Source organism: Ascaphus truei, chromosome 3 (genome assembly GCF_040206685.1).
Source record: "Ascaphus truei isolate aAscTru1 chromosome 3, aAscTru1.hap1, whole genome shotgun sequence".
Lineage (NCBI taxonomy): Eukaryota > Metazoa > Chordata > Amphibia > Anura > Ascaphidae > Ascaphus > Ascaphus truei.
In genome coordinates, this window is record NC_134485.1 from 189082449 (window position 1) to 189103512 (window position 21064).

A 21064-nucleotide genomic window follows, 5' to 3' on the forward strand; every position below is an offset into this window, starting at 1 on the left:
CAGTGCCCCCACTGTCCAACCACCACCTTGTCCACACCCTGCTGAGGTTCCCCCAAAGTACTGAGGTGCACTGGGCATCTAACCACCCGGTGTCCACAGAGCCAAAACTCCAGTACCTGAGTACGGCAGAATGACACAAAGATCCGTCTGATCCAACGAAGACATCCACCTCTGCGTGGGGTGAACTCCTACTGGAGCGTATCACCTTTAAGAGTCTCTCAGTATAGATGGTGGTCTGGTCCCAGACCTCAGGTCGCAGGTCACTGCGCGGTGTCTGTCACTGTGTCTCTGACACTATGCAGTACTGGGGAAGCGTCCCTATCTAGGGGCCATCCCTGAAGCAACCACAGTGTATAATGAGTCGGCGCCTAGCTGTGACCAGGGAAAATCTAGGCCTAATTTCAGGGCCACTGGCACCTGAGACACTACCTCACCCTTCTCTGTCCTGCTCCTGACTGGCGTGGTGTGTGAGTGCGCCAAATGTATCTAATAGCCTGCCGAGATCCTCATAGCCCTATTGGCTATAGCGCGCCACATGGTGTGCCTCCCTATGGCTCATGGGACATGTAGTCCCTGCACAGAGCCTGCCTCCAAAGGCCGCCGCACTCTTCTGCATATGTGCCGGGTCTCGCGCATGCGCGAGGCACACAAGATGATGGCCCCCGCTTGCCGGGTGCGCCACAGAGCTCCTGCGACCAGATCGCCCCCCTGCAACCTCCCACAGCGTTGCTGTAGCCTCCACCTGCTCCGCTCCCACATCCGAGGTAGGGGAGGGACTGGGGAGCCTGGCTACATACAGAAGAATGTACAATGCATCTGATCACAAAGTTGCTATTAAAGATGGTTGGGGGTTCCTCAGAATTTCACTTAGGGTTCCTTAACTAAAGTTTGGAAGCTGCTGATCTAGACACTTTAAAATTTTAGTCTTCATTTTGTGTGCACACTATTAGAGATATACTTGGGTTTATTACCCTTTTTTCTGTGTATTATTGTTACTTTTATCTCAATAGTGGAGCACCCTATATACTATCATACACTTATTGTCCTGAGCAGTCTGCTCTTCTAGTTGTTATAAGAGAATCATAACTAGTGCAGGTCATAATTCCTGACGAAGCAAAAGAAGCGAAACATGTTGAGTGTGTAGAGAGGACGAGAATGGAGAGGAATCCGGACATCCGGACTCGGGGAGGAGATCACTGCCGCGATCAGATCGGCTGGGTTAGCGGTGGTGAGAGGACTTCTGAGCTCCCCCCCAACTCATCCTTGGTTAAACAATTGTGGTTTTATATGTGAAATGGCCTAGGCACACAGTGTAAGTGAGCATTTCTAGGGGTCCATTTTTTAATGATTTCCATATTTTTAAAGTTAAAAAGATCTGCACCATCGTTTTCTTTATTTTCTTTCCTTTGATACGCCCACCTGGAGAGAGACATTTGGAGATCTTCCTTGCCACTGATTAAGGAACGCTGGTGTTCTATCTGTGAAATGTGAGTGTATAGGCCTGCACATTCACACATGCACCACACATTGTACTGTGTATTTACTTTCTTTCCAGTCATGAAATACTGCACTCCTCTATGGTTGAAGACTCCCACTCTCAGTCCCTGACATGGTCTTCAGTACCAGGTCTCTAACTTGCTTACAAGTATGAGGTGGTACTACTGTCGGTGGTGGTTACTGCCTGGGGGAGATGTACTGTACACTGGTTGTAGTGATGGGTACTACTACAAGAAGTGGCACTGGTCAGCTGAGCATCTAGGCTCTCACACTCATGTGACTTGTAATCTTTAAGTATGAGTTATCTTGCTTCAGCAAAACTGTCATCCACATATAGACTTGGTATACGTTAGCCGGCAATTCTACCTGAATAAAGGCACATCGTCATGGAAGATCTACTGTCTTGTTGTTTTTTTCTTCCATGTAGTAAGATAACATTGGAGGGAGGAGTAGGTGGAATGATAGATTTTGATTTATTACCAGATATCAGTGGATTCAATGAAAGGTATACTACGGTCACCACTCACCACCAACACAAAGTTGCACCGTCCAGATGGAGCAGGACAAAACATATATTTTCTAAGTGGGAGAAAATATTCTTCCGGTCTTGGCGAAAATAATCAATATCTCAGAAACCAGGGTTCACGAGATCAAACCCCTCCCTCAACAACAACATAGGGTCGCTTTATATTACATAGATTATATAATGAGATATACACAATTATGCTCCCCTACATCATAACATATGCCAAGTTTAAAGAGGTGCAACTTTCTCCTAATAGTCTGCACCAGATGATAGAAAATGATACTGCAGCTGCTGCTGGCAGTGAAAGGAGAATGGAGCACTGTAAAACACCCACCAGTGTTTTTGCATTGACAAATATAGCCTTTTGAGTCGTGGAGGTTTTTATTTTTAGTTATTTGCATGTTGTGGAGAAAAACCACTCTTTTTTTTTTGCCAGAAGTAAAAATGGCCACGGTACCTTCACTTATTCTTCTCTCACACGCCGCATCGCGCGTTCTCTGTGCTCTTCGGTGATTGGCCCAGTCTCACCCCGGGGGTGGGCGCCGCCGTCGCCGCCGCAACGTGAGAGAGGCGGGAGGAGGAGGCGGCAGCGTGTGTCTGTGTTACAAGTAGGTCTCCAACTTTGGCGGGGGATTCCCAGGCGGCGACAAGATCGGCTTTCTTCTTCTTTCCTTTCGCGCGGGAAGCGGCGGCAGGTCGGCGGTGACCCGGAGACCGGCAGAGGCGGGCGGAGGGCGTCCTCTATCACCGCGTTCCCCGGCTGTTGCTGTTTGTCCACAAGAGCCGGGAAGATGGCGAATAAAGAGAGTAAGCGCGGGCCTGGCAGGGTATCACATTGGAACGTCTGCGCGTTCCGAGGGCATTGTGACTTGGCACCGCTCGGGGTCCTGGGGGTTCTATAGCGCATTGTGACGTGAGCGGGCGGGAGATTGGGGCTGGGGGGGAGATGATCTGGTGTTAACCTTATAAAGGGGCCTGCAGCGGGAAGCCGGGGTTACTCCCGGTTCAACTCAGTCGGATTTGCCCCCCACTGAGGGACGATAGCGGCAAAACTTCCCCATTTCACAATCACCCACCAATCCTTTGCCTCCAAGCAGGCCCCTTTTTATTAGACACCACGGGGGGGGTTAGATATGTCCCTCTATAGACGACCTGGTAGGTTTGTATAATGAGAGAACCATACATATATCATCTCTATGTAGATTTGCTAAGGAAGCTAGATTTTAGATTTTAACGTAATCCCTTTTTCTGTCACAGGCCTGCAACTCTGTGCTTCCTGATTAAGGCTCCAGTGAAGTATATTTAGCCAGAAGTTCTAGTTTTTGTATTACAACACGTTGGAAAGAGTTGTGACCCTGTGAATATTTTGCTAGAGAGCCACCCAGAAACCTCACACCGTGCTTTACATCTATACTTCAATAAATCAACTTTTATTTTCATATAGTGCTTTTCCACCTATGGGACTCAAAGCGCTTCACAAGTACAATATAGTATGCAGCACACAGACATTTTTAGAGAGACAGTCCCTGTCCTATATAGCTTATAATTAGGGTTTTTTTTTGAGCCTGAGACACAGAGATTGTGACTTGACCAAATTCACAAGGAGATGATACTGGGAATTGAACATCCTGATTTCCAGTTCCCAGTATCGGCTCCTTGTGAATCCCATTGGTAGAAAAGCACTATATGAAAATAAACTTGATTTTATTGAAGTAAACATCAGGTTCCCAAATCCTCTTCAGGGGCAAAAGCCTGATTGAGTACTGTATGACAGAGGAGCTAAAAAAAAAAACATCAAATCCTAGGTACAGACAGGGTAGTAAATTGACTTGTCAGACAAAACGCATACTGTAGTTCATTTATGAACATGTTTCTTTTTAATTACAGAAGAAATGACACCAGATTTAGCAGTCACTCATTTGATTAGTCTTTCCCCTGTTGGGCTGCGGCCACAGTGCAGCGACACGCACTTGGCGCTATCGAATCAATGTTATTCGATGTGCAAGTCCACATCGTGTGTGCGTCCATGTACGCTTAGCAATGCTCGGCGCTTAGTAAGAAAGGGAAAATTGATTTCCAAGCGTGCTTAAGGGTCACATGACCCTTCAACAACGAATCGGCACCAGTCAATACACGCACCCGATCCAGACAATGACACGCCCTCTCCCTTATGTGTCACGATCGCATATTCCTGCAGGACAGGCTAGCGCTCATGCTCAGAGTTGGTGATGTCACTGCTCTCGTGCATGAGCGCGCGTCGCTGCACCGTCGCCGCAGCCTTATTCATTGTCAATGGTTGCAGCTAGACTTGTACAAGGCCTCGGACATGGTCAAAAAGACCGTGCTGAGGGGAAACATTATCCCTATCAGCGCGGCTTTAGACAGCGCTTCCGCAGGCGTGCGGAAATGCAGGAGACGGGCAAGTTTAAATTTTGCTGCTGAGGGAAGCGCAGGGCCGGCACGTGACTGCCAGAAGCCAATGGCAGTCCGTGCCGTGACGTGGCGCCCTAGCCCCCGCCTCCCACCCGGCACACAAGCGCGCTCGCTGATGCTCATGCAGGAACACGAAAAATCTCCTGCTTGAGCAGGAGAGCATGAGCGTCAGCGCTGCCCAGCGCTCTTCATATCACCATGTCCCAGGCCTAACCCTTAAAAGCAGCAGTCGAAGCTGCCGTTTAAAAAAAAACAAAAAAAAAATCCCCCCTTTAATATGTGCATCAATACAATCCACACAATGATAAATAATTAGCTAAATTGCCGATTGATCGACCAAGATTTGCCTTGGGGGTTCACTAAATGGCTGCAAAGGAGTATTGACGCATGTATCTGTGACTTTGTAAATGGTTGCTATAGAAACAAAGGCTTGTTGCTGTACATTATAATACATCAAAAATGTCCTGTTTATTTTAATGCTACAAGTATTTTCACAATACATAAAAAAAAATGTAGGATATTGCTTGGTCTGCAGCTTTAAACCTATCTATTCAAGTTTGCATATTCATCTACATCAGTGGGGCGCGGCGGCTGCAGAGGTCCCGCGCTCTTCCCCACGGCATTTAAATTAAGTGCCGGGGGATCGCATGTCTTCGGCAACACACCGTCATGGCAATGATGACACCATGGATCACGTGACCCCGTGTGTTATTTGATGCTGGGTTTTAGGGGGGGTGGCAGGACACAAAGTTTGCCACCCCTGACCTACATGATCCTCCATGATAAGGCTTTATGATGCATATTGCTTTGCCACCTCTCCCCCTGCATTGGTCATGTTAAGCACATGGATACCGTCTTTTAAACTTGGCATGTGTTTCTTGTAATATTTCTTTAAAAAAAATAAGTTGGGAAAAAATATATGTTGCACATCTCTCCATCTTCCTGATCCTTTTTTTGGTATGTAATTGTACATAAAATGTACACTTTAATTCTTCTTGAATGGTAAACTATCTTGAGATATACACATACATATTGCACAAATTACAATCATTTTTAGGAAGCCTGTTCTATTACACTTAAATTTCTCTTAGCTCACGTCACCGTTCACTGCACAAAATCAAGTTTTAAGTACCTTGCCAACTGTCTATTAGAGATCGTTTTTATCCTCTCCCAGTTTAAGGCATTAAGCGAGAGAGGGGACAATGTCGCATTTCACGGTCTGTTTGAGATGTTCTACCATAATTGTCCAACTCCCAAACCTGTGTTCTCTGTTCTTAATTTAGTATTTTTGTAGAAGAAGGCAAGTGATTGTCCTGGTTGCTACTTACAGTAGCTAATGCATAATGAGGGCAGGGCAGGGCAAGCCAAGCGCCTTTTACCTTGGCTGCTGGTGAGTGTGATTGTCTCACCAACTAATTCCAAAGTGATTTCACTACTGTGCTGGTTACGTTGGCAAATGTAAGTCTGCGTCCATAGTAGGTATACGGCGCGAGGGGAAACAAACACTAGCGTGCACATGCTCTACATGGAGACTGGCACTTCGCGAAACAAACAAGCTTGTATTTCTAGCGGCACGCCAGATCACGGAGGAGCGCTGAAGCTAGCCCATTCTACTATGGGCGCTGCCTCATTGGGTTTGCTTTCGATCTGTGGGGTAGGAATTCAAAGACTACAAATAAGGCCATGCATTCAGTCGTGAGGTAACAAGTAAAACATAAATAAAAATAGGACCTATTAAAAAATTTTTTTTACCTTAAACAGTTCATGTTGTTTTAAATGATTGCCACCTTTTTTTTTTTTGTTTGGCATTTATAGTGTAGGGCAATTCTTCAATTTCTGTAACAGAATTTGACGTGCTCTTTTTCCAAAGATCTAACGTTGGGCATTTTTACCAACTTATTCCCGCCCCTCCTGGTTTTTAGTGTTTGAAGATACTGTGGAGGAGCGTGTCATCAATGAGGAGTACAAGATCTGGAAGAAGAACACTCCTTTCCTCTATGACCTGGTGATGACACACGCTCTCGAGTGGCCAAGTCTGACGGTGCAGTGGCTTCCTGATGTTACTAGGTATGACAACTTTGTGGTACATACAGCATGTTGTGCTCTTTGAAGATGTAATGTATTGAGTTGGTCAAAGTAGAGGGGTACTTCTTTTCTTTAACTATAGCCAGTTTTACCGTTTAAAAAAGAAAAAGCAAGGTTAAATGTGTTTTTAAAAGGAATTGATCAACTAGTACTATAAGCAATCACGTAATCTTTTAATTCTTCTTTTTGTTACTGCCTTAAGGTGTCTGATGGTTCATAATTAGAAATATATTTCTGTATCTAACATTTGAAATTCTGTCATGGAGTGGAAGAGTTAGTGTTTTCCTATTCTCCTTTTCCAAGACCAGCTGTTGCTGATGGTTTTCTAATCTCTACTGGTATGTAAATTTACTCCAGGCGTCACCCTGGTGAAAGTGATGGGCCAGTGGTTGTGATTGTAATCACAAGTATTTCTCTCGCAGACCAGAAGGAAAAGATTATGCTCTGCACTGGCTGGTGCTGGGAACCCACACTTCAGATGAACAGAATCACCTTGTGGTCGCTCGAGTCCAGATTCCCAACGATGATGCCCAATTTGATGCCTCTCACTATGACAGTGAGAAAGGAGGTGGGTACATTAACACGGTTTTCCAACTGATCTGTTCTTTTTAAATAGCATTACATTTTATTTATTTTTAAACCTTATTTGAGACAAGTGGTGCCCCAGAGCTGAACCACAGTTCGTCAGATACTTTTGCAACTCCCTTGTCCGGGAGTAACAATATCCACTGATGTCACTCTCGCTCTGGTAGCCAATAGAAAGCTGTGTAATGATCGTGAGACGACATTCCAACTTCCAATTGGGTGACCCCACATCCACTTAGATTTTTTTTTTTTTATTATTATTTTTTTTCAAACGTATAAAAAAAATATCTGGATTTGGCAGTTCTTCAGAACTTTTGAGTGTAGAGGTTCAGCTCTGGAGGAACCCCTTTAGTTTTAATCCACCTATTACGCAAACACCTTTAGTCTACTCTGCAGCCCAAACATATTATATATGTAGTTTATTTGTTACATGTTCTAGTCTACCCTCAGTGCTGCAGTGTGGTTAACCCTTATGATTTATGCAGCACACCAGGGGCCCTTGTTCCTTTTCAGGGTACATACATTTAAAAATATATATTTCTAGTGACAGATGGAGCAGTAAATGTGATAAGGTCGGTGGCGGGGGTTCACCTCTGTTCTTTACATCGGGGGGGGCTGTTCATTCTGAATCTAACTTGTACTTTCAGAGTTTGGGGGCTTTGGATCAGTGAGTGGAAAAATTGAAACAGAAATCAAAATCAATCATGAAGGCGAAGTGAACCGTGCTCGATACATGCCCCAGAATCCATGTATCATCGCAACCAAAACACCCTCCTCTGATGTGCTGGTATTTGATTATACCAAGCACCCTTCTAAACCTGGTGAGCATATTGCATTTTCTAGCACGGTCTCTGGTTAAACATTTGTGATGTTCATGGCATTCATTGCGCAGAGTTTGAAGGAGCAATCGTTGTATTAATGTCAATCGCCAAAGTGGTTGCTCTATTTATTTTACAAATTGTCTTCACATATTTCATAATATATTTGAATGATTCCTTAAGATTCATGTTTAGGGGAAATTTGGGTTTCTTCTCTTCACTTTTTTTTTTTTTTTTTTTTGTGAGTGACTCTTAGGTTGTGGTTTTATAAACAGATAAGTTGCTGCCATGCGCTCAGCAATGAGTTCACTGTGGTTTTATAAGCGCTGCGTTCTCACTATGATCTCTGGGACTTTGGTAGTCTTTGGCAGAATTTTGTCGTCTATGCAGTAAGAGCCCCTATTAGCTTGTCATTAAAGCACTAGGCAGCATATATTCACTTTTTTGTTTTGCTTTTCACAGTTAAGATTTGAATGTATTTTTTTTTGAAAGGTGACTTTGATATTCTACAATGAAGCTAAAGAGGTACGAAATGTACCAAAAATTCAACTCTAACAAAAGGTTACTGGGTTCTCCACAGGGGGCTGAATAGAAATCTCCAGGCACTCTCAAAGATATGTAGTAACGGCTTAACATTTATTAATTGTTTGCTTCCCAATTATAGATGTGTAGTGCAGGCACAGAAAGATATTGATTTCCTAAACAGCCCAAATTGTTGGAACTGAACTTGTGACTCCCGTCTTTTTTGTGTGTGTTTAGACCCAAGTGGAGAGTGTAACCCGGACCTCAGACTGAGAGGTCATCAGAAGGAAGGTTATGGCCTGTCTTGGAACTCTAACTTGAGTGGACATCTGCTCAGTGCATCAGACGATCATGTAAGTTGGCTCTTTAGCTGTATACTATTAAACTGCTACCAACCAACTTACCATACAGGCACTCATTCATCCAACCCAAGTCACTATCCAGCTCATAGATCAACTTTTTGTGAGCGTGCATACATATATTTTGTTGAAGACTGCTTCTTTGTTCAAGGATAAAGCCATTTGTTTTATTGAAAATTACGCTGTATAAGAAATCTGATGCATGTGGGTTTGGCGGGACAAAATATCTGTCAAAGATAATAAGATTTTTTTAGCTAGACTTACTGTGCCTCGCAGGTCATATTAACAGTTTGCCTCATATTACATCCCTTCAATCACGGTTATGGGTATTGTATTTAAACAATTACCTGGTAATTGGTAATCGCCAAATCACCTTTTACAGTTGATATTCCAAGCAGTAGTCTTCAGTGTGTTTTTGAGTTTTTTTTGTATTTAAAACTAGCTAATGTACCCGGCTTCACATGGGTTGCAGTACTCTGGAGTTTTCTTTTCTATTGAAACTGGTAACCACTTTAACCTGATCAATATTTCCACCTTCCAGTGAGTTAAACTGTACCCCCGGTCACTGAGACTACCACCCTCTTCACTGACTCACTCCCTCTGTGACCTTCCCCCTCAGTGAAAAGCGTACCTAGTCAGTGACCTCCCTCTTACTCCCCTTCCTCTCTCCCTCCGTCTTCTCACTCTTCCTCCCCCTCCCTCTTTCACCCCCCCCTCCCTCTCTTACACCCCCACCACTGCGGCCTATGGTCTCCCCCCCTTAACACACACACACACACAGACACACACAAACACGTTGTTATTCATACACACACACACACGTTGTTATTCATACACACACACACACACACGTTGTTATACACACACACACACACACGTTGTTATTCATACAAGAAACACCTTACTTTTTATGCCCAAGTTCACCTAGTAGATTTGTCAGGGCTCCTACAAAAAAAACTGCACAGGTTTCCAAATGTAGGGTTGAAGGGAAACCCTTTATTTTAGCTGGATATTAATAGATTACATTTTGCTGGTGACTGCAACTCTTAATCGCAGTATACAAGCGTATGGGTTGGCATGATGGGGGTGACGTTTGCATTTTTAAGGTGCAGTCCTCATTGATCTGATGTCAATGATACAATCAATCATATCAGACAAATAGGAGTATTTTTAAATGGTGCTATCACTTAGTGGTGGGTTTTAGTGCCCTTATCTCTCCGCCTTACCTGGTCTTTGCGTTTCTTATTGGATATTTGACATGCAGGAGTGTGACTAAATCTGGTCTTTGAGGTTGAGCATCATTCTGCTCTGCCACTAGAGAAAAACACTTGTGCTTATTTTTTTTAAAAATATTTTATTTATTTATTTTTAAGCCTAGAAACTTTCCATTGTTTTCAAATATCCATTGCTTCAATTTGGTCCTATGTAAATGTGGGTATTCATCTTTTTTCAAGAATATGTAAGGTTGCTCACTGGTCTCCTCTGTTGGTGTTCAGTCTTTAGTGCTGCATGATCTTTCACTGTGTTTCTGTGCAGTAAGTTGGGCTTCTACAATCTTGACCGTATATTAGTTGCTGTGTATGTATGTGGGGCCCTGATTTACAATTGCTTGGTATTGAGACCGTTTTCATCCACACAGACCGTTTGCTTATGGGACATAAGTGCAGGACCAAAGGAAGGCAAAGTTATTGACGCCAAGGCCATCTTTACTGGCCATTCAGCTGTGGTTGAGGATGTGGCGTGGCACCTTTTGCATGAATCCTTGTTTGGCTCTGTGGCAGATGATCAGAAGCTCATGATGTAAGTTGGTACTATATTTCTGTAGTGTGTTTAGCAGAACTGGAATCTATAATTTTTATTTAGCACCTTTAAACTGGCAAGTACAAACCATCTCAAAGGTAGCTTATGTAGTACCAGGACTAATAGGGCTTCTGTAACTGTACATTGTATGCTTGAGTGTGGCAGTATGCATTTTGTTCTCAACCTATTTTGACCTACACAATCTAGTGCCACTAAAAGTTTAAAAATAAAATGTACTGTTCTGCATCACTTTATAACCGTTAAAAGAAAAACATATGGTAATTGATTTTTAACTCGAGTACAGCATATGTATACTTTACATGTAACTACGAAGTTGTCATTTTAGTTTGAAATTTAATTTTTTTTGGTCTCATGCAATTCTTCATATAATTTGTGTGTGCTTGCCTGGAAGTTACATCAACATGAATTATGCAGCATCTTTGGGTATTGCACAACCCTCCGGTTATCTCCATGCTAAATCATAACCTTGATATTTCCCCAGATGGGACACCAGGTCTAATACCACATCTAAGCCAAGTCATTCAGTGGATGCTCACACAGCTGAGGTCAACTGCTTGTCCTTCAATCCATACAGCGAGTTTATTCTGGCCACTGGGTCTGCTGATAAGGTCTGCATTTTTATTTATTTATTCTCACTGTTGTCCTCGCCTTTCAGTATTCCTGCATATTATGTGAGGTTGTCCAATATTCAAATACCATCATCAAGTGAATGTCTTCACTGTAAATGTTGAATGTGATGTCCATTATTTATTTATTCTCCTTTTAAGACCGTGGCTCTGTGGGATCTCAGGAACTTAAAGTTGAAGCTTCATTCCTTCGAATCCCATAAGGATGAGATTTTTCAGGTGGGTGTTGTAGTGTTGTAATTGTTCTGTACAGCACATTGAGAATGGAAAGATGAAGAAAAAAATAATTAAATCTCTGCTGCAGTAATCTGAACTTCTTTTTTTTATTTAAATTTTTTTCCCTCTAAAGGTTCACTGGTCTCCTCACAATGAAACTATTCTTGCTTCCAGTGGGACTGACCGCAGGCTTAACGTGTGGGATTTGAGGTGAGGCATCTTCATAGCTAGTTAGTCGTTAGATGGATCCTGCTGCAATTCTATCCGACAGGTCCAGGGTTTAAGCACCGCTTTTATTGGTAAAAATGAGATTGAATGTAGTTTCTGACACCACACTTTAAGACGTGATTCATTTCTTCAGCACTGAAGTACAGACCCTGTTAAGAACATATGGGCAACAAGAGTTACAAATTCAGAACAATTTTTTTTACTAGAATTATTAAGAATAACCCTATCAACCATATACATGGACATATGGGGCTAGGTGCATATGGATTGGCAATGTTAGGTATAACTGGGGAGAGGAAAGTTCCAACTTGGGTTCTTCACTCCAATATCCCAATAAATTCTACCAGGAAATACTGGAAGACAAATTATAACTCACTGGCCAAATGTCGGGCCTAGTGGAGAATATCCTAAAACCACTAGTCACAAACACCAACCACCAACTTCAGAGAAGATACCACAGATTTGCTCAATAAACGTAACAAGATTAAACAACTTCAATCCAACACACTACTAGTTAACAGATGTAGAATCCCTGTACAGTAACATCCCCCACAAGGCTGGCACTGAGGCATGCCTGAAATTCCTTGGAACATCTCCCCTGGATCAGAAATACACCTCTGAAGTAATTACCAAACTGCTAGAATACATCCTAACACACTACTTCAGTTTTAACAAAGACGTGTATCTACAACTAATGGGAACGGCAATGGGCAGCAGGATGGCAGTCCTTTTTATGACAAATCTTGAACAGAGGTTCTAAACAACATTCCTCCACAAACCTTACAAATATTACAGATACATTGACGATCTGTTTATAATATGGACCGAGGGGGAAGAAAATGTAAAACAATTTCACGGGCCCCTCAATTCCATCCATCAATTAAGCTCAAAATAGATTATTCGGCAAACCTAGTGAACTTTCTAGATACCACAGCAACACTGAAGAATGGCAAACTACTTATACAAGAAACCACAGACAGATGTACTTGCCTCCATAACTCCAGCTTTCATAAAATGAGCCATCATACACAGCCAGGCTATAAGATCTCGCCGCATACTGTATGCTCTGACACTAAAAACCGAAACAGACTCCTCACAGCCCTGACTGAATCATTCCGACAGAAGGGATATAAGACAAAGACTATTGCAACAGCAGTCGCAACAGCACTTAAAGCCTCACAAGAACACCTGCTCCAATACAAGAAGAAAAAACAACCACACACATACCACTAGTGGCTACATACAACCCTGCCCCAGAGGGCATGCAAAAAATAATCAAAGATCTGCAACCTATGCTGACAGAGGATGAAACATTAAATGACCTCTTCCTTAAACCTCCCGTCCTTGCATTCCAGCAACCGACAAACCTCAGACAGAAGTTAGTCAACAGAAAACTTCATAATGAACTGAAGGGGCGCTGTTAATGGCACAAGACCATGCAACACACTGCAAACATATATGCCAAGATCCCACAGCCAGTCACAAACATAGAACATTCAATGTTAAAGGATCATTCTGCTGCCCATCCAAGAATGATATGATTCAATGCAGCAAATGTGACCAATGATGCAACATTGGTAAAAACCAGACAAACTTCAGACCAGAACGAACATACACAGATACACAATGAAGAAGAAAGATACTGAACTCCAGGCAGACACCACTTCTCACAGCCAGATGATACCATAAATTATTTAATAATCAAACTCCTCAGTGGATGTTTAAAAGCACTCAAGAACAGAAACCATTCTAACTCGGTGATGTACTTTGGCACTAAAACAAGAGGACTTAATGCTGATATGGTTTTTTTTAACCCACTACCATTATTTCTTGTAATCTTTGTGTGCCTCTGTTAATTTTACTATTAACACCCTACATCCCCACCCCCTACACACTGCTAATGGATGTATGGTCCTGTGTCTCGGTGTCCCTTTCATCCATTTTATTGGCCCTGTCTATCAAATAAAAAACTTTATTGGCACGACGAAAAACATTTTAGTATTGCCATGCATGAATAACAGGGGATAGGGTATAATGGTTACACAGTACCTGGGTAACAGTTACACACAACGATATGGGGGTTAGTGGGCGTCTCTCCACCTGTGACAGGTGCTGATATAGTGTGCAACCAGTTCTGCTGTGGTTTCAACTTCTCCCAGAAGGATCACTATTTTTTGGTTCTGTATTATTAAAGTTCTGAATAAGAGCTGTGAGTTGCTCCAAGTGAACACTCCTCACTTCAGAGTATTGTGTGCAGGGCAGCAGGAAGTGTGTTTCATCTTCTACCTCTCCTAGCTCGCATCGCTAGCAGTCTCATTTCCCGGAGGCTTACAGGTCTGTCTGCCTGCCTGTTTCCAGGCTGCGGGCACTCATTCTGTACTGGCACAAGTTGGTGGGTAGGATTAATGCAAATCCGGTGCTCAAAAGACCACACAAACAAATAAGTGATGATAGTCCAGTTCAATCATTACATATGTATGCGCCGCAGCAGCAGAGATCATATGAATCCATAAACGAATAGTGCAGCGTTGTATCCACACTGTGTGGGATCGTAAAGGTATGGGAGTATGTATGCAAGCCAAATCCAGCTCACAAAAGGAGGGAGACCGTCTCAGGTGTCCTGCAAGAGCAGAACTACCAACGCTGTCAATCCACACCAGATATGGAGGGGGTATGCAGGCAAAACTGGCTTAGAACTAAAGCACTATAATGTTGAAGAACTCTTAAACTCATCATGGTCCGCTGCGACCACTCCCGCCAGGCGCGCTCCCAGGCTTGAATAGATGAAGGGAAAGATCCAAGTAGAAATAGCCGGTGCATAGCCAAAATAGCAAAGCTATTAATAGCTATTAATTTCTTTGCTATTTTGGCTATGCACTGGTCATTTCTACTTGGCTCTTTCCCCTGTACTGGCACACGGTCTGTCTCTGCTTTGGGTCTTTTACCTTGAGTCGGTAGGGTGCCAGAGTGTATTCTCTCTGTGTAGGCTGTGGTAGGTCTCCAGATTCTTTTGAGCAGTGGATATCATTTTCCACATAGTCACATACTGCTCCTTCATTTTGCTGGCTATTTTGAGTTTTGTTTTTTTCTGCAGGTTGTTGATCTGTGTGGGGTTTTGGTCTTGGAGTGAGAGGACAAGTTGTTTGGTACAGGGTTTAGTGCGGAGGTTCTGGCTTACTGCTACAGTAAGAATGTGGATTGCTTTTTATGTGGGCCCAGAATGTCGGTGCTCTTGTCTGTACAGTGAGCAGTAGTAGAAAGCATACCGGCATGCATTGTTTGATGTACTCCTGTGTACTTGGAGAAGGTGTTTGCAGAATTCCAGATGCAGTATTTCGGTTGGGCTGATATTCCATTTTGTGGAGTCTGGGAATGTCACAGGACCGCCCCCTCCCACCTTTCTGCCATACAGAAAGATGGGGGGTGATGATGCTGTTGAATATTTTCATCCAGACTTAGTGGTGGTTTGAGGTGGTACAGCCGTCTCCTTATTGCATAAAATGGTTTGCGGGCCTTCTCCTTCAGTGTATTTATGGCTAGGTTGAATTTCCCTGATGAGCTGATTGTTAGACCAAGGTATGTGTATCTTGCTGTCTGTTCCAGTGTATTGTCATTCAGTGTGAAATTGCGATATGGTTGGATGTGGGTTTTTTTGGGGTTTTTTTCCTTCCTTCTGGAATATCGGTATTCTGGTCTTGTCTAGGTTCAGAGACTGCCCAGGCCTGGCTGAATTTTTCTAATGTTGACAGTTTCTGCTGGAGGCCCAGTTCTGTTGGTGACAGCAGGAGCAGATCGTCTGCATATATTAGAGAATTAATCTTTGTGCCAGCCAAGGGGAGCCCAGGTGCTGAGGAAGATTCAGGGCTGCTGCAAGCTCATTGATGTATATGTTAAAAAGTGTGGGACTTGGGCTGCAGCCCTGTCGAAGGCCGCGCCTATAGTGACCGTGACGCGTGACGTCCCCCGTCGCCGCAAGCGAAAGTTGTATGCGGCGTCGCGGGCGACCAGGCTCCTGATTGGTTCAGGGGCTGTCACATGAAGCGACAGCCCCTAAAAAATCAAATAATTATGGCTACAAAAATCGCATTGCGCTGTCGCACTTAATATAAGCGCACGCGGCGGCGACAATGCATTTGTTTTCGGGCGACGTCCCGTCGCCAGCACTATAAGCACGACCTAACTCCACGGCCTAGGTGGAATATCTCTGTCCTTTTCTGTTATCAACTTTCATGCAGCATTTGTTTTCAGATACATACTTTTGATGGTGTCGTATGTGCCCCCCCCCCCCCCCCCCCATTCCGCTCTCCAGTATTTTCAGCAATTTTCAGTTTATTCCTTCTCTGCATCTGTGTTAGATGGCTATCTTTTTCTCTTTTTTTTTTTTATTTATGTTTTTACATCTGTTAAACTCTGTTAAATTTAAATATTTTTGTAAATCTGTATTGCAGGCAATCTTACAATCTAAGTGGTAGGTTGGGAGACTTAGAGACAGCAGGTGAGGGCATAAGTGGGGTAGCTGACAGTGCTTGGCCACAATTGTTGGTAGGAGTGACTGAGTGTTTGATAGTAGCCATAAGTCCAGGCTATTAGGATGCTTTTGTGATGTTTTAAGGTTGGTAGGTATTATATTAGGTGGGTTAATACCATTAGCAGGGAAAGAGGTTGCATGGAGGCATGGGTGACAGCAAATGTGTATATGGCTGGGTCCAGGATTAGGAGAGATCCCCAGCAGCAAGGAGGAGTAGAGAGGGTGTGAATAGAGTATTTGTGGGTCAAAAAGTACAACAAATGTTCCTTGCACTGAAAGTGAACAAGCATGAAACAATGGATAAGCCAAAAAGAATTTAATGATACATATAGGATGCACAACAAAGGCCAAAAATGACCAAAATGGTCAGTGTACTCACAGGGAAGGGAGGGAAAGAAAGAGGGGGGGTAGGTAAAAAGTCCAGGGTAAGGGGGGCAACGTACGTTTTGGGGTATAGGCCCGTTCGCTGGTACTTCCTTCTACCCTGTAACTGAATCCCTGAGATAAACAAATACAAACTGTATACTGGGATTCAGTCTGTGTGTTTACCCTACAAGTGATAATGGTTAAAGCTGCAGTTCAGTCAATATCCTGCATGTGTGTTTTTTTTTAATAAATCAGTTCTGTAGTAAGAAAAAATACTTTTAGCATTTTCTGTTTTAAAAAAAAACAACTTTGAAAGACCAATTTTCTTGTATTCTATTTTAACAGTCATTTACTAAGGCACTGCCCCTTCATGTCCTGTCACAAGCCCTGGCACACCCCTTTGTTAGCCCTGCCCTCCCTCTAGCACATGTCAGTGCAGGAGTGCTCATGAATATTCATGAGCTTCCACTGAGAGACAGAAGCAAATAAAAACATATGCCAGCTCTAATTATGTCACCAAATTTCGCCTATCAATACACGGAGAACGAATTGACCTGCAGCTATACAGTTCTTTAGGTAATTAGAGATTGCACACATGAAACTATTGAACTAAAAAAATAAATTTAAAAAAAAAAGACTGAACTGCAGCTTTAAGGACTGAGTGAACAATCAAATATATTTTTATTTAGATAGTGTATATTGGCCTCATTCTATTAGCACTAATTTGATATCGATTAGGTTAAGAAGTTGTACAATTACTTGACCATTTATTTGACACACTCAGGTCCAATTGAGTGGTTTGTGATTGGCACAATTTGCAACATTTTGATCACTTGTATTTTACTTGCAATCCCTAGTATTGGCAACAATGGACCATCTTTTTCTGCAATCTGTCAAAACTTCATCTACTTTTTTTATTTGTTTCTGATTGTTATTGAGACGTCCCAAGTAATAAAATGGACAGAAATATGGGATTGATTTTATTACCAGGTTTTACCTGCATATGAACATTTTCTAGTACTAGATTTATTACTTATAATAGAAATACTAACTTATTCTCCACTGTAATTTTTAATGGCTAAACAGTACATAGTTTTATATACACACCTATGACTAAGGGTTTTTGTTTTTTTATACACACCTTATTTAGTCAAAATTCACTTTCCCTTCTGATATCACTAGGTATATATCAGACGATTAATGTCGCCTGGGCAAGTTCGTTTTTAGTAATACAGGAAACTTCTCTTTGCAAGTATGTATTATGGACAATAATCTTTATAATTAAAAGGTTGTTTCATCCTTTTTTTTTTTTTTTTTTAAATTGGGCTATTGAGAGCAGAATCCTAGTGGGAGTTTTCTTCTTCCCCAGTTACACTTGTATAGCTTCAAAACACTACTAAAAAAAATTATTCAACGGTTGGTTGAAGGCCTGATGGCATGCACAGCATTTCCTATGCATTTGGGTCACTGGTTATCCATTATCCACTGCACAAGCTCTACATTGTTCAATTGTTGGTAGTAGAAAAATGTATCAACGTATTTTTTACATGTTAGTTGCAGATCTTTTGCTTCCATGCACATCCAAATCGGAGAGCTTTAGAATGGCTTATACAATCCGTTACGGTTTTGAAGCTTCAGGCATGGCTAGCAAAGGTCTGACGTTTTGACCCTGCAAGGGCCTTCCTCATTCAGGAAAGTATACTGCATGTATTCTCGTAGGGCCGGAAAAAAAAAAAGTCAGACCTTGGCTAGGCAATAAATGAAGCATGATGCTTTTAAACATTCCACATAACATTTTTGGATATACAGGAAATATGCAATAATTTTACTAGGAATTTTGTACATAATCCGTTAGACACAGCAGGATGGACAGTGAACGGTATCACATTTTTGTTTCTCCCAGTAAAATCGGTGAAGAGCAGTCTGCAGAAGATGCTGAAGATGGACCCCCTGAGCTTTTGGTAATTATTATTGCATTGCTAATAAACACATTATTGAGTATTATTTTTCTTGTCGCTATATATATATATATATATATATATATATATAATGTGTGTATCTATATCTTCAAGCACTTATATTTTTCACCTCCACAGAGTATATTCGGTCACATCATTCAGTTGTGTTGTATTTGTTTTTTTTCTTTTTCTCAGCTATACTTGCCTAGAGAAAAAATAGACCATGTACTTGCAAAATGATGGCAATTTTAAGTGACCATTTAAGTTTAGATTTTGTTTTTACCCACTTTGGGAAACCACTCATCGAGCCCCATATTAGTAGTTATTCTGCCGTTGCATTAAAACGCATTCTAACTCCCCATGATGTAATTCTTGTGCTTTCCCAGTTTATTCATGGTGGGCACACTGCCAAGATCTCTGACTTCAGCTGGAACCCTAATGAACCCTGGGTGATCTGTTCTGTGTCTGAAGATAACATCATGCAGATTTGGCAGATGGTGAGTAAGGAACTGCTCTCCAGGGTAAATGTCACATTGTGCTAGATTTAGTTGTAACCAAAGTCAAAAGGAAGCCTGTATGGGCATTAAATAATTTAGTTTGTATTTAATGCATCTGTTCCATGGGCGCAGTAGGAAGAAACTCACCAGATTCATTTTTTACTATTAATCGCAAGTTTTTATTTGGGACCTTTAAAGGTGCATACCCATAAAGTTGACCAGTTGATTTTCTTAGGGAGAAGTGTCGTTTTTATCCTTGGAAGTGAACCGGGGAGGGTGAGGGCTGCACATTTTATATATATTTTTTTTAAATCACCGTATATACACTATCACTTGCGTCATCTATATTACAATATATTAAAATTGTGGTTTTTTTTTATACACTGCATTGGTGGAGCTTACACTCTGGTTCCCTGATAGTATCCCAATGGCTCTATACATTTTTGCTGCCTTAAGTCTCCGGATACAAATATCCTAAGTCCTTCTATACATATGTACATGAGTGCAATTAACAGGGATCTGGCGTGACTATCTTGTTACGCATGTGTTGTTTCTATGTAAATTGAATGTGCAATATCTTAATTTCTAGTTTTGGTTAGAAAAAAACTTGTTTCCATCACCTTGCCACATGGCTTTCTTGTCCTGTATCTCTAAAATGCTACAAGCTTGTAATTGCATTTGTACCCCCCCTATGCTTCCAAATAGAAAATAACCATTTTGTTTTATTTACAAAAAAACTAACTTAGAAGCAGCTGCTGCGCTATAAAAAGACAGCCTAACTGGATTCCTCTGCTTGCAGGCTGAAAATATTTACAATGACGAAGAACCAGACATACCACCTTCTGAGCTGGAAGCTCAAGGATCATAGACATCTTTTTTTTATTTTATTTTTAATTTGTATTTTTTTCTACACGTATGAAATGGCAAATGCTACCACATGTAGTGAAGTGGTTGTTATTCGTCTAAATTATCTTTCGGTTATTTTGAGTACAACATGCATTGACAATATTTTTTTTTTTCTTGTATAATGTATTGTATTATTCATTGCTCTTTGTATCTGGCACACAAGGCTTGTGAAGTGGTTGGTGGAATAATAAAAAAAAAATTAAAAACTCAAGGGACTCTAGTTGCTGTTCTGTTCATATCTGTCCTTTTGTTACCCTTTCTATCATATTAGAGGAAGTCCTATGACTTCACATAGATATCTGTTCAATGTTGAAAATCCCTGTAAAACATATATACAAAATAAATTATTTATTTTTTAATAAATAAGTATTCTCTCAAAAAACATGGTTAATGACTTTTTAAAAATGCAGACATTATCCCACAATAAGATATTTGCTGTATTCTGATTGCTTGGCTGTTTCGGCATACTTATTTTAGGGGCCATTTTTTTCCCAATGTATTTCCCTTCTCTCTCCCCCCCCCCCCCCCCCTTTCTTTCAATATGTGCATAAATACAATCCACACACTGAATAATTAGCGAAGTTACTGATCAATCTCTTCTGTGATCGATCAGTGAAGATTCGGCTCGGGTTTCACTAAATGGCTGTCAGTGCACCAGAAGAATACCAAAGATGCAAAGTTTGATGGGAAGATCTTGTGACCAGGCAGTCACTAGATACAATTGGTGCACTGCTAGAGAGGACTGGGCTAAAAAAAGGGGTGTGCAAGAGCCTGTTTCAAAAGGAAGGGGGTGTGACTTTGTAAAATGGTTGCTATAGAAACAAAAATGCTTGTTGCATTATAATACACAACAGAAAAAGGGGGGAGAACCCCGCTCAACCTCTTAGTAATGTAAGGGAATTCATGGTGCACTAGGGGAATAGTAGTGGCAAAACAAAGAAGCCAGCCCTAGAACCACCTCCAGAAGGGGTGGGCTAGGGAGGAAGCCCCCTGGTTACATGTACTCAGCTGCAACTAAATGAAGTAAAGGGGTGTGTTACCCAGTTCAGTTAGACGTCAAAAGAATGTCCCTGACAAGTGATGATATCTGTAC

General features: G+C 41.9%; 1 protein-coding gene across 2 annotated transcripts; it reads left to right on the forward strand.

Moving 5' to 3' along the window:
* Window positions 1-2568: 2568 nt before the first annotated feature.
* RBBP7 (RB binding protein 7, chromatin remodeling factor) lies at window positions 2569-20182 on the forward strand. 2 transcript variants are annotated; one of them, XM_075589816.1, is made up of 12 exons: window positions 2569-2830; window positions 6379-6523; window positions 6964-7109; window positions 7774-7947; window positions 8704-8819; window positions 10465-10625; window positions 11128-11254; window positions 11414-11491; window positions 11622-11698; window positions 18514-18571; window positions 18955-19065; window positions 19865-20182. In XM_075589816.1, exons 1-12 carry the CDS (start codon window positions 2815-2817, stop codon window positions 19931-19933), a joined length of 1278 nt encoding a protein of 425 aa, XP_075445931.1. In that variant the 5' UTR covers window positions 2569-2814; the 3' UTR covers window positions 19934-20182. The 2 variants fall into 2 exon arrangements, with proteins under 2 accessions (XP_075445931.1, XP_075445932.1); XM_075589817.1 differs by having other exon boundaries at window positions 19812-19935.
* Window positions 20183-21064: the final 882 nt, after the last annotated feature.

Coding starts and splice junctions, on each gene's coding strand:
- RBBP7 (XM_075589816.1), top strand. Junction 6,524..6,963: donor TGGCTTCCTGATGTTACTAG/GTATGACAACTT, acceptor TTTCTCTCGCAG/ACCAGAAGGAAAAGATTATG. Junction 11,492..11,621: donor ATAAGGATGAGATTTTTCAG/GTGGGTGTTGTA, acceptor TTCCCTCTAAAG/GTTCACTGGTCTCCTCACAA.